This window comes from Sinohyriopsis cumingii, unplaced genomic scaffold (genome assembly GCF_028554795.1).
Source record: "Sinohyriopsis cumingii isolate HCF-2022 unplaced genomic scaffold, ASM2855479v2 utg003061l, whole genome shotgun sequence".
Taxonomy (NCBI): domain Eukaryota; kingdom Metazoa; phylum Mollusca; class Bivalvia; order Unionida; family Unionidae; genus Sinohyriopsis; species Sinohyriopsis cumingii.
In genome coordinates this window covers 1-14,482 of record NW_028316381.1, presented here as the reverse complement: position 1 = coordinate 14,482, position 14,482 = coordinate 1, and the positions used below count along the sequence as shown (strand labels likewise).

Sequence of the window (14,482 nt, the reverse complement as noted above, 5' to 3'; positions counted from 1 at the left end):
CACTTTGTTCATTGTATGAGGTCAATATTTTTATGCAAAAACAATTGTCTTCTTTTAGCCAGTGACCTTGAGCTTTAACCTTTTGACCACGAAATAACAGACCTCTTTCTTCTGCAAAGTGTAAGCCATCCACAAACAATGGTGAAGAATCCAGGCTTTACTTGAAGTGCAAGCCATCCATAATGTTTAGTTTAGGTCTGTGGTGTACAGAACTAAAGTTAATGTGTGTAAAACATTCTTCTTTTAGTCATTGTGACCTTGACGTTTGATTCCCAAGATCATCTGGCCTTTTCTATACCCCATGTGCAAGTGGCACATCATGTATGGTCAGAGTTTATGAAGCATAACTAATGTTATTGTGTAGAAACCAATTTTGTTCATTTAGTCACAGTGACCCTGAACTTTGAACTTTTGACCCCAATATCAATGGAGCTTCAAAAGTATAAGTCATCCGCAAATATTTGTGCAGGCCTGATATGTAGAACAAATGCTATTCAGAGATGATGGCAGGTCTGAGTGGAAAAAAATCCTTCTTTCAGTCAGTAACTTTGACCTATGACTTTCTTACCCCAACTTCACAACTTCCTGCTAGAACCAACTAAATGTTATATATCTAAGATAAATTAAGACAAAAATCCCATGAATATCGAGTCAAAATTCCATAAATACTGAGTCAAAATTTCATGTCCATATCAAACATCCTTGTGGTGAAGTATCAATAATAAGAGTTTCATGATGACTATCCTGGCTCATCATTAAAAATAAACATAATAAACAAACTTTCCACTACCATAATATAAAGGTATTTACATAAAGTTTTCTCAGATGCATCCATTAGAAAAGACCAATGTATGCTGTCAAGTCACAGCACTCTTAATGTATAGTGTCAAGTCAGTGTTCTCATTGTAGTGTCAAGTCAGTGTTCTAATGTATAGTGTCAAGTCAGAGTACTCTCAATGTGTAGTGTCAAGTCACAGAGTTCTCAATGTAGTGTCAAGTCAGTGTTCTAAATGTATAGTGTCAATTCACAGTGTTCTCAATGTATAGTATCAGGTCAGTGTTCTTAATATACAGTGTCAAGTCACAGTGTTCTCAATGTACAGTGTCAAGTCACAGTGTTCTCAATGTATAGTGTCTAGTCACATTTGTTTTCAATGTACAGTGTCTAGTCACATTTGTTTTCAACGTATAGTGTCAGGTCACAGTGTTCTCACTGTAGAGTGTAATGTCACAGTGTTCTCAATATGCATCTCAAGTTTTTGTCTGACCCAAGTTTGATCAGATAGTTTTTGTTCATCCTTCAAGTTCAAAGATGACCATGACATCACTAACTGGTTTTATTCTGTGAGTAGGTGAGTGGCTGATGAAGCCAATTGTGTTCTGAACTGTCTGTAGCACATCTGACAGGTGATGCCACTTGAGGTTGCTTGATCAATAGAGAATATTTCCATTGCTTGTACTTCTGCCACTGAGATTCTCCTTCACTCAAAGTCTGTTGCTCAAGCATGGGCAACCTCTGATAAGTGGAGTATTCCTGTGTGAGATCTTCCCAAGATTTGGTCCAATGCTGAAGTGTTTCAGGCGTGTCTTGAGGTAATCTTCGAAGTGTTTCTTCTGACTACACTGAGACAGCTTTCCCTCCATCAGCCTGGCACATATCTTCTTTGGTAGTTGATCTTCTTACATCCTGGAGATCTCAACTGTGATATCATAGCATTAAGTGGATGCTTGGAATTGCTACCCATATGAGAACCACAGTGTCTGAGACACTCCTGGCTTCATATCTTCATCAGTTTCTTCAGGCAGCCCACATGAAAATGACTCAGTTTCCTGGCATGGCATCTGTACAAGGCCTCCACTACTGTGTCAAAGATTTGTATCAGGTCAATGAATGTCATGTCCAGGATGGAATCATGTTCCTGGCATTTCTCCTGCAGTGTCATATGCAAGACTCCGGCTTTGTGAACTTTTTCTGGTATAGCATCTGATCAAGGTGCTTTGCCATTTGACAGCAGGTTAATAGCTTTTACAGTTTCAGTCAGCATTGGAATGATCAACAAGTACTATGTTGATTTCATCTTGGGCAGTCAATCAACAGCCTCCTTGCTGATAGATGACCATTGATTAAGGATACTGAAGAAGTGTTCTGCCCACCCTTTAAGTGTATTTTCTTTGTCAGTGAGCAGCATGGCACTGTCAGCATTCTGTATTGGAGATTCTTCTCATGACTGTAGACTGTAGTTGTCTTCAAGGCATCATAAATGTTCTTTGTCATTACTGTTTGTGTACTACTGAATTTCATCTGCCTTATTGTCATCCCTGAGTCTTGCAACTCTGAGTTTGCGATTGACAGTTCTCTTGATGTTGTTGATGGTACCTCCTTAGATGATGAAACCGAATTTTAAAAAAATTGTGCATCCAGTCAGTCGACCATCCTTGTTTTTCATTGTTAACCCTAGCACTCCCCTCCCCCACCCACCACCCATCCCTGTGATAAAATTTTTTCCCAAAATCAACCTGTGCATCTAATTGTGCAGGTTTTTCTCAGTACTTGAAGTGCTTAGTACATTATATTCACTGATCATGGGCAGAATACTTTATCAGCATCCTCAATCAACAGTCATCTATCAGCAAGGAGGCAAGTGACTGCCTACCCGTAGTGGAAATCAACAAATAAAAAAGAGAACTGGACTTATCAAAATATGAAATAACCTGAAATATTTCCTTCAACATAGAGAAATGTAGCAAACTACAAGTGTTTACAGATCAACAGTTCTTTAATACTCAAATAATGGACACCAGCTGTCATAGAAAGAGGAAATAAAAATATAAACAGGAAGAAATTTCATGCTAATTGTCCTCGGAAAACCACATAAAAAAAATGCAGTGAAGAAAGCACACTGGAGTCCTGAGAAGAAATATACCAGTTAGCACCTAATCAGCACCTTTCATCCCACTATTAATGCCCACCTTAAATTACTCCTCCACAGTGTGGTCTCTATATAAGCAGGACCTGATATGAAAGGTTGACATGATAAAAGTGGAGAGATACCAACTAGATACGAACAACTGAACAAATGACTGTCTAGTGTTGTCAGTTTAATTGCACTTTAACACATTACTGGCTAAATCATGCCAATGAAATGGAAATAGGAGCAATGTATCTTTCCCAAGAACAAACTCAGGCAGCCAACCTAGGTTGCCCTGGGTGGGTACCGAACCTGCAACCCTTGGATTATGATGCCAATGCTCTACCAACAAAGCTACTGATTCAGAAGCTACAATGGTGGTTGAGATATATAACATCCACTGTTAATGAAGCCAGATTGGTCTATATGTTGGATAAATTGACAAAGTAGCTGGTAAATCTTTTCTTCCTTCTAATTCTTCACCAATATTTCTACCTGTATTATACTGTCTTTCAATTTTTGTCTGTTCTAACACACACCATACATTATTTAAGTCAAGGCTGACCACAGGGATAAAACACTGCTGCCATGGATGTAAAAATGATAATAATTTCAGTCTAATATGGGAGATCTCTCTCTCCCTCAGATGACAAAGAAGATGTACAACTAATTATAACATAACAGAAAATATTAAAGTATGTTACCCTATAAACTTTTCCCTTCTCCTCTGGCATATAATGTATGCTACATTCTGCAGCTTCATCCTCTCTCCTTAAATAAATGTATTTCTCTCTTTCCACAGTTTCCTTGTTGATCATGCCATCAGCTACATGGAGATGAGAGGGAAGTACAAGTGAAGAAACAGGATGGGGGTCATCGTGCCCAATGGAGGAGGATTCCACTAGATGTATTCCACTTGATGGTAACACTGGTTCATCAATGGCCTTCAACTCATGTGAATCATCTCCCCTTGCTTGCAAGCTTGCTGTAAAGAATACCAGCTACTAAAAGTAAAACGATCAGTGAGTGACCAACAGGGTAAGATAACTTTGAACAGACTACTATTATATTTGCAACTACTTCCAGAAATCCACACCTACAAAATCTTTCTTATTAAAAAATAGGATGAAAGGCTGACAAATTCATTTCTCAAAGCATCTCTTTTACTTTCTTTTTAACAACAGTATATTTTCCACAGATAAGGCTCGAGTGAGAACAGATCGGCATCAATTGTTCACATATTCTGAAATACCTTCACACAGATGTGCTCCATACAAAACCTAGTTCAAATTGAGCCCTTGTGTTCTATGTAATGTTAAAAGTAGTAAATGTTAAATGCGCACACAGTATTCCACACGAAGTTAGCCAAGGTGACATTCTCCTAGCTGAAACTGCCAGTGTCGCCATAACTTTAACAAATACCCATATCTTTATCATTATAGTGGAACACTGAGATACATAAAATGTCCCACTGACAGTTTAACCAAGGTGCAACATTGCATTTACAAGCATAATATGTTCTGGATACAAGGCCATACTGTAAGCTTGTACCCCATCACAATGCAAGCTAATAAAATGCCTACAAATCATAAATATAAACACTTCATGCCTACATACAGAAGCAGCTTTAAAATCTACTGGTATATCATGTGGTATCTGGTTACTTATATCATCATTGTATGTTAATAACATGAAATATGATAATCAAAATAAAGACGCAAACAGATGGACTTAATAAAAGTAATCAACTATGGAATATAACAGCTCAATACAAGGCCCATGAGTGAAAAACAGTGAGAAAGAGAGAGATTGAGACAGAAATGGAAAAAGACACATTGATCCAAGGTCCCTGAGTGAGAGAGAGAGACAGAGAGAAATGGAAAAAGAAAAAGACACAGCAATGAATCTCACCATAGTATATCATGCCATCAATTACTTTTCCAATCATACATAAAGCCACCCCTTGCTCTCCAGGACACATCATAATTATTCCTGGGTTCATAGCTTCAGCAATGGTAACAACAAGTACAGAGCCATGTTTCACATCCACATCAGACAGGCTCACATCCATTGGCAGGCAATGGTCTCTGTACACAAGCCTCATTTGTTTGTAGTGAATATCAACCAAGCCAGATCCCTGGACATATCTTAGAAAATCTTTTACAAAAGTGAATCGTGGCTCATCAATAAAAAGCTTTATTCTCTTTTTCATTTTGAGAATTACCAGCAAGACCTGGATTCTTTCTTCAAAAATGCAGGCTGTGACTTCAGTTTCATTCTTTATACCATAGTCCCTAAGAAATTTAGACTCCTCTAGGGTCTCTTTCTTCTTCATAACACAGGTATATATATTAACTGGAGATTCAAGACTTGTGATCACTGTTTGTTTCAACTTGAACACAGTGTCCAACCTATAAACTTCAACTTGAAGCTGCTCTTCCCTTTTCTCAGACTGCTCACCCACACTAATAACTGTAACATTGACTCGTATTTTTGAAGCTACTGATGCTTTGATGATGCAGCCTTCTTGAAGGAAAGGGATTTCTTCTAAATATTTGTTTTCTGGAATGGTCTTACCAGATGTGACAAGTTTGAGTGCTTGTGATGGACAACAGCAAATCTTGGCAACTTCATTTCTTAGCTGAGCTGCTGTCGACTGTTGGTTCATACATATGACCTCAACAATTCTCATGCCCATTGCTGTCGCAGTATCAATTTTATACCAGGTATATCTGGGCTGAACCAAATGAAGCCTAAGAGTAAGCTCAGTGTGATCTGAATGCAAGCGAGAAGGATAATCTCTAATTGAGTTCAGAATTTGATTATCATTAAGTATCTCCTCCTCTTTGGATATGCATATATTTTGCTCATTAAGAGTGGTTGTTCCCAAATCTGAAAGAGTCTTGATAAGCATATTTTTCAAACAGCTTATTGTATCTACTGAGGTTACTCCATCAATACTTATGATCTGCTTTAGTTTGGGACACTGAAGCAACTCAAGCCAGATGTTGATTGGTTTCTGTTTCACAAGATGAAGCAGATCATATGGTTTGACTACATCAACAATATCATCAGTGTCCCTCACTTTCCTTTTGTCAAGTGAGAATGCAAATGAGTTAATTGGCAGGTTATGTTTTTCTGAAAAGGTCTGCTTTAATCTCTTAACTTTTTCTCCTTTCAGGAAAAGTATGCAGTGTATACCATTAGCAGAATGCTCATAAAATGGCGGTAAAAAATCAAACTCTGATTCTACATCACCAACTCTACTAGTAATTAGAATTGGTATATAAGAGTCAAGGTCTGATGGGTTATTTATAATGATGATTATGCCAAAATATTTCAGGTGAGAATGTATCATGCCTTTCTTTTTAACACAGACAACATGCTCTTTTGGTACCTTAAAGTCATTAGAAACCTTTTCTATCAGTTCATCACTTTCTTGTAACGAGATTTCTATCTTGCATGGATAAATTATGTCCCCTCTTTTGCCTCTCATATCAAAGAGATGTGCATAGCTTCTCATATAGAAATATTCCACTGGTGAAAAATAGTTAGGTTTAAAAGGAATATTAAACCTGCTGTCATTTCTTCCTTTTGATGAGAGCTTTTTACTGGATTCTGTATGAAAAGAAATTGAAAAGAATGATAAATGCGTACAAAACTGTATAAACAAACATGTAATGTCAGTATGCGAGAAACCTGCCAGTACCTAGATGTGGGCTTTTCCCATGTTATTCCTATACCAGTCATACTAGCTGTCATGTGTTGCCTATCTTGTACTAAGAAAACAACTACATGCATGAACATAACACACAATGTAGTACATATTTAACTAGTGAGAATAACAAGTTTACTACTAGCATTGTTTTTTTCCTGAAAGACAAGGTGTTGAAATACCATCATGAATAGCAAAACATTTGTTCCACCATCATTATATTGGATCCTATGTCACCTACAGTTATGGAAAATTGGAATGTGGATCAGAATCTCATTAGAAGAGAGGAACTTGACCAGATCAAAACTATGCCATGCTAGTTTGACTTTTCTTATTAATTTTCAGTTTTTTATTTGTTACACTCTTAATATAATGGTATCTGGTTTAAATACACCAATTAAAATAGGTATTTGGATACTTATCATGAAAGTAACGGAAACTATACCAAAATTGTGACACAATTTTCATGCTATAGTGACATTTTATTTTCAGCCATTTATCTGAAACATTTTCGCCATATGAAAGGCCATGCATGGTAACCTATATATTTTGTGGAGAAAGAACCCTGTAAGATGCCAGAATGAGCCACCAAACCATGAGAAGCAAATGACAAGCTTTCTTACACACTTACATTAGTTGATCTGAAAGCTGCACTTTCTGTTTAGTTCTGTGTGACCTGACTATACTTCATCAGTTAGTAGACTTTCTGACAGAATATCTGAAATAATGTCCACCATAAAGGAAACAGGATCCAAGCTATTAAGTGTATAAGTAATGGATAGCTAAAATTAAAAATGTCACCCTAACATGAAAATTTAGTTATGATGACCTATTATTGGTATGGTCGAGTTAAGGTGTAACATAACAGACCAATTTTCATAATATTGTATACCTAACAGGACCCAAGATATTGAGAATATAACACATGAGTACTTGAAGAAAAAAAGTATAACAAGTATATAAACTGGTTCACTGTGACTTACAGTACAGATATGTTGAATTGTAATTCCCACTGTACTACTGACAATAATGTCATCAGCTGTGGTAATCAGCAACATCTGATCCCACCTAATGTGGGATTCCCATAAATTTCAAAAACACAAAGTAAACAATTGCTTGATTAAATTTTGGTGTAAATTCCACTTGCCACTGTGGGCCTACAAACCCGCTCCATTTCACTCTTGCTCAAGTCCTCTGACATTTACAGCATTTTTCTAATCAGTGTTTTGTGAATGTAATTTTGTGCAAATCTTCTTTAAACTTATTTATCTCGTACAGGTTCAATTAATAGAATTAGATACTATCTCCATAATGTCAACAATGTTAAATATGTACATTTTGAATCTAATTGTTTTTATAAAAACACTTTCAACATATTATTGGCTATATTATGCCAAGAAAATGGGACTTGTGTGTCTTAATAAGAAAACACCAAGACAGCCAACCGGGGCTGGCCTGGGTAAATGTCAAACCTGTAACCCTTGCATTACAAGATGCTTTACCAGACTGAGCTACCATTAGGTGAACCTATGACACACACACACACACACACACACACACAGAGGAATGAATAATTGTTTACCAAATCCCCTATTTATAAAGATGTCACCTGACCTTTTATGCAACAGAATGTTCTGGAAAATTATTCATTTCTAATGGAAAAATTCACTAACTTGCATATAAGGTCAGGTCTTGGATTTAAATTCAAGTACATGTAATGTCTTGTTAACTTCTTAGAATCATGGCAAAAATCAGACAGACACAACCCTGAATCATTAAAAAAGTAAAGTACACAATATAAAATTAAATATACATAACACCATGTTTATTTTTCATACAGTTAGACTGACAAAAATGACTTGATTTTAATTCTATTTAAAATTCATTACATTCAATAATTAGATTTATTTACTAAAATGTCCAAACTGCCACTATAAAACAAAGATTGTCAGGTAGCAAACTCTGTGTGAACTTGTGTACATTATATATTTCTTATCTGTACTTTTCTGAGTTGAACAATCTGCAAAACTATACTTAATATCAAATGAAAAATCTTATTACATAACATCTGTCTTCAGTAGATTTCACCATCAATACAGAAAATACTTCTCACACATGTACATCTAAAAATGCTTCTCAAATATGCATATGAACAGAAATGCATAAAATATGCACCTCAAAATTTTTCACAATATACTTTCATGTTAAACCATTTGCTTCATATAAAAAAGACAAAACTGCTTAAACCAAATTATTTTTGAGACAGAAAAACTGACTCACACTTGTAATAAAATGCTTTAAAAAATTCTTATATAAAATATAAACATTACATAAACATTCACTGCATTTGGCTGTGATTAAAAATAGGCCAAGTAACAAAATCAATGGCTTCCTTTTCTTCAATTACAGACCCAGCACTGAATATACTCCTCTACTGCAAGATAAAGTATAGTGAATATACTCCTATATTGCAATGTAAAGTATGGTGAATTTACCCTTATATTGTAATATAAAACTAAGTGCAGTAAAGCAGAAAGAATATATAAAACTGACGGATAATTACGCAAGTACCTGAATTAGCATCTCCAGATTCAATATCTGCCATAACATTTTGACTGACATCTGATAATGGGGTACATGGTGAGCGCTTATTAAGTAAAGGAGAATCATCTGGAGCTCTGAATGAAATTCTCCTGGGAATTCTGGATCTAATTTCCCCCAATTCAGACTCTGATTCCATGTCTGAAAACAACATTTGAAAGTCTGGAACAGTATCCTTTGGGCTGTCTGACTTCTTCATTTTCTCAATTTAAATTTTCTCTGGGGAAAAAAAAAACATACTCTAAGTTACTTGGCTAGACCATATAGCTGATAAAGTAAATATCTGTATTTTCTCTGAGTACTTTCTTTTTCTGATATTGTACACTCAGCAATGAACCAAAGAGTAAACCCTCAAAAGTTAAAAAACAAGAACAACAAAATTAAATATTATAAGCCCACTATGTCATGTTATTTTGTGGAAATCATGTTTCTTCAAGTCTTGGTGACAGTGACCCCTTAATACCTCCAAAATCAACAGATGCTTTTCAATCTCATATGTAAACCATCAAGAACATTTAGTTATAGCTTGTGGAACAGGAATTGAGTTATTTTGCATAAACCATTTTCCTCCTAAGAGTCCCTCTGACCTTGAAATTTGATGTTTAATTTCCAAATGAATATGTCTCATCCTGTCTCAAATGAGAGCATGTACAAAGTTTACTCAAGCCACAAAGAACTCTGTAACTCTGTAGAAGTAATTTATTTTTCCTTCTTACAGTTCCTGTCACTTTTTCCTTGACAATTTGATCCCAAAATTAGCATGTGTCTTCCTTGTTTCAAATGCATACCATTTACAAAGATTGATCAAAGCAGGTGCAAAAAATATTTTTCTTCTTGTAGTCATCATGACTCTGACTTTTCACACAAAAATCAACTGGAGTCTTTCTTCTCACAGAGATTTGGCACTTACAGTTTGCACAAAGTAATTGTTATAAAAAGTCAAACTATTGTGTGAAAAGTTTGCTTTCTTTCCCAGTGACCTTGATATTGACCCTATTTTGTCCAAATCAGTATGTTTCTTTCTTGCCCCAAATGCAAGCCACTTACAAAGTTTAGTGACAGTAGAATGTGGACAATGACTTTTCACACAACAATCAACAAGTCTTTCTTGTTTCAGTGGTATAGCATTTATACAATTTGCTCTAGGTAACTGTTAAACAAGTTTTTGTGCCAAAACAGTTTTCATTCTTTCATTCCCTGTGACAATGACTTTTGATCTTTTTGCCCAAATCAAGGTGTTTCTTCCTTGCCCCAAATGCAAGTTTTACTTTCAAAGTTTGGTAAGATTAGATGGTGGAGAACCCAAGTAATTGCACATAAATGATACAGGAAACAGACTTACAGATATATGGACATCATCAAAGCATGATACTCTATGCCATATGGCTAGGTATATATAAAAAATGTTCTAAACCTTGCCTGTGAAGAATTTATCATCCAATTCACAGATAAAACACTTTTAGAGAGTTGACGATGCAGAGGAATTATTTATGGAGAATCCGAATTAATAAATCACATGAAATAGACTCTTTTCCCAGCATATGGGTGAATCATTTTCAATCCAATATACATGGGCATGACAAGTAAAATTTCTGTCACTTGCTCAAAATCTAGATTCACAATAAGCACACCATTTTAGGATTTTTCTACCCTGGAACTAGGGCAAGGTTAATATGGATGTGGAGTAATCATTAGTAAGTAATCTGTTATTGGAGTTCTGGTTACAAAACCCACAGTCCAAGCACCTTCAGTAAAGAATGCCTCAGTTAAAGCACCTTCATAGAAAACCTAATCAAAGTACATGATTTTTGTCTGCGCTTGTTAATCATACAGTAATGACAAACAGTGCAAGACGTTCGTATATAAAATGATATCAAATTATGTTTGCCAAATAAACTGTTACACCAAATATCACCCATATTGTTGAAGATGGTTTCCAGTTCAAATATCTTCTATAACTTTTGTTCAAGGGGGACCCTGAGTGACCAAGTGGTCTAAAGCGCTCTCCATTATGGATCACTGCCATCTCACCTCTGTCTGCGTGGGTTTGAGTCTCAGATTCGGCTAATGTGGGTACGTGAGAAAGCTTGCCAGTTGCTTCTCGGGTCAGTGCTTCTTTCCGGGGTTTTCCCAGGTTCATTCTCCACAAATTAATACTGGCCGCCATGTATAGCCTATCGTGTGCTGAAAAAATGGCGTTAAACCCTACAACAACAACTTTTGTTCAAGAATGTGAAATATCCTGAAACAGAAGTACAGATCAAGGCTTTGGAAAATTTCTTATGCTGTGACATTCACCCAAACCCATCCCAAGTAAGATCATGAATCCAAAACTTTTTCATAAATGTTGCCTTAAACCTGTTTCTATACAAAAAATTAAAACTCATTTTAATTCTAAGGTACACTAAAGGAACTTTTCATTTTTAATTTCAATATGGTGTGAATGTCACATGTACATTAGTTAACTGGATGAGGTGAAAATTAATGTTTTAAAAGCATTTATGCAGAAGACATATCAGAAGAAATAATATTCAGACACACTCATAACACTGAATTTTATTTCATAATGATAAAAGCTGAAAAGTAACAAGGTTTAAGAGTACATGCCTTTTAGAAACAAGCTATGCAGTGATTGCAGTATTCACTCTCACTGGAATGAACTACAGCAATGAATAGCTATTGGTGGATGAAATGCTGTTCTATTTAAGCAACACACAGAACAGGACTCTCTACTGAGTTTCTGAGTAAGGAGTAAGGAATCCTCACTCATGGAGTCCCCAGCCTATTTCTGAGAGTCCCTGGAATTACTCAGGAGTCTATTACTTTCAAAATGATTGAAATGACAATAAAAACATACATGGTCACTTTTTATTACATATCAGGATTAAATTATGAGCCATTTATATTATCATACTGAAAAGAAACACTTTTCAGTAAATAGAATGTTAAGCCTAAAAGCATTATACAGGTCACAACAACAAGATCAATAATTAGTTTTCAACCTAAGATTGATCATTCAGAATGTTATGTAGCTTTCTCTGCAAGCAGAACAGCATTTCCATTCATACCAAAGAAACTTATATAACTAAACACTTGGTATTACACACTACAAATAATAATAATTAAATGAAGAAAACAAGGAATGAAAAGATATACCAAGCAGCACATGTGCAAAACACTTTGAAAATAAATGTCAATTAGTAAACAGTATAAACTGCCTTAAGAGTTCTCCTAAGAAATAAATGTGGAATATAATTTAGGCTCTGTAGAAAAGATAAACTAATTTTGGTACATGTACGGTAATTAAACAGCAAGAGACTGCAGGTGTGAGCTATTGTAAAGATGGATTCACACAAGTTTTAGGTAATGATACTCAAATATCATGTCAAATTGAACTTTCACCTATTTTGTTCTCCTTTTGTGGGTATTACTTAGTGTCAGTTTCATCACAATTCCAATTCTTTAAGAATTAAAATATTTTGCCAACTCCTTTTTACAAGTCAAATTACTTTTGTGGACTCAAGAAAATTCTCTTCTGATATACTGTTGTGCTCTAGGACAAACCACACATACTTAAATACCTAGTATTATTATTATAGCACATAAATGATTTGACAATATTGTCCAAATCAAACTCTTAGAAAGTTTCATTTTCATGATTTATATTCACATCACTACCAATTTAATATAAATAATGCTATAACAAACTATGGCATCATTTATTTGCTGAATAATCCCAGGTGCTTACATACACACTCAACAGAACATGTTTCATCTAGTCACTCCAAAAAAACCTCCAGAAGTCAGTCTATTTCAAAACATAATTACTGTGATAGCATTAACTATTAATTAGTCACACTGGCTTCATATGTTTACTTAAGCCTTTAGCTATTCTGCAGATGGTCCACAACTGACCAACTCTAGAACAGGAATCATCCAAGAAGCTCAGGTCCATTAGAGACCTGTTACCATCTTAGAAAACATCTGCAGTAAAAAGTAATAATTTAATTTTGTTAATTGTTCAACTCTATATGTAGGCATTGTTAATTTGAATTTTAATGTTCCATTGCTGTATAAATCTTTATACTGAATGTGAGCATGTGATAATAAATGAACAATAATTTAGTAACAAAGAGAACTACTGTATAATAGTAATTTAGTAACAAAGAGAACTACTGTACAATAGTTTTCTCTTCAATCCTCTGTAACTTGTACCTCTATCTATAACTAAATAACAGCACAATATTGTTCAAATTTGCATGAAATGATTCAATTTCAGATATCCTGAATGTTTAAACAAGCCTTCTGCAGCTCCTTGCAAACACTATTGTATCCACTGCTATTCCAAACAAAAGGGTTGTCTACAGGGGTTGTCTAAAGTTAATCATTTGACCCCCATGGCATTGTATTAGTATTAGCCAAGTCATCCACTTATAACTGGCTGATTCATTTAATTTCACCCCCATGACATGGGAAAATACTAGCCAAGTCACTCACTCAGTTGACTGACTGGATTTAATGTCATCCCCATGACATTGTATTAATATTTGCCAAATAATTCACTTAACTAGCTGGTTGGTTTAATGTCAGCCCCCTTGACATGAATTAATATTAGCCTAGTCATTCACTTAGTTGGCTGGTTGAATGTCTCCCACATGACATGGTATTCATATTAGCCAAGCCATTCACTTAACTGGCTGATTGGATTGGGTTGATTAAAAAAATTCAAAATATTTGACAATTTTTTATCTTTTTGATGCAAAATTTTGCACAATTTTTTTATTTTTATAGTAGATATAAGTACAAGCTTCATAGAATCCTCGAGAAAACTTTAGTCTAATTTACTGAGTAATTTACTGGAACTTCATATAATGGACCTAATAAACAATGAAAAGGAACTGGCCGACACATGAACTCGATGGTATTGGGGCGGGTAGGTTGCCACAGAGCTCTTTTTTCTTCTTCTTTTTTTTTTTTTTGAAAGTTGGAGAAAGCACTGTAAAACATTACTTACAGCAACTTCGCTGACAACAATATTTTCCGACACGAAGTGGGTAATCTGTTCAAGATTTTTCCAGATTTCTCTCTCTCTCTCTCGAAATAGCAATTCTTAAATATACTATATCTGTCTAATGTTCAGAGTTATTTACTTATTTAGGACAAGTTCAATATGCAAATAACGATCTGCTCTCTGAAACTGTTAACTATGCACATCAGTATATAAATATGACGTTTCCCACCAGCACAAAATTTAAAG

The 14,482-nt window shown here is 35.2% G+C and overlaps 1 protein-coding gene across 1 annotated transcript in view; it reads right to left on the bottom strand.

Moving 5' to 3' along the window:
* LOC149769899 (uncharacterized) overlaps positions 1-9,438 on the bottom strand; it is a 32,379-nt gene extending 22,941 nt beyond the window's left edge. The window contains exons 1-3 of the mRNA XM_089949680.1: positions 9,196-9,438; positions 4,821-6,527; positions 3,614-3,894 (exon numbers count right to left, since the gene is read on the bottom strand). Of these exons, the coding sequence (XP_089805806.1) occupies positions 3,614-3,894; positions 4,821-6,527; positions 9,196-9,424 (2,217 nt within the window). The 5' untranslated portion in view covers positions 9,425-9,438. The remainder of the gene's footprint in view (positions 1-3,613; positions 3,895-4,820; positions 6,528-9,195) is intronic.
* Between the last annotated feature and the right edge of the window lie 5,044 nt (positions 9,439-14,482).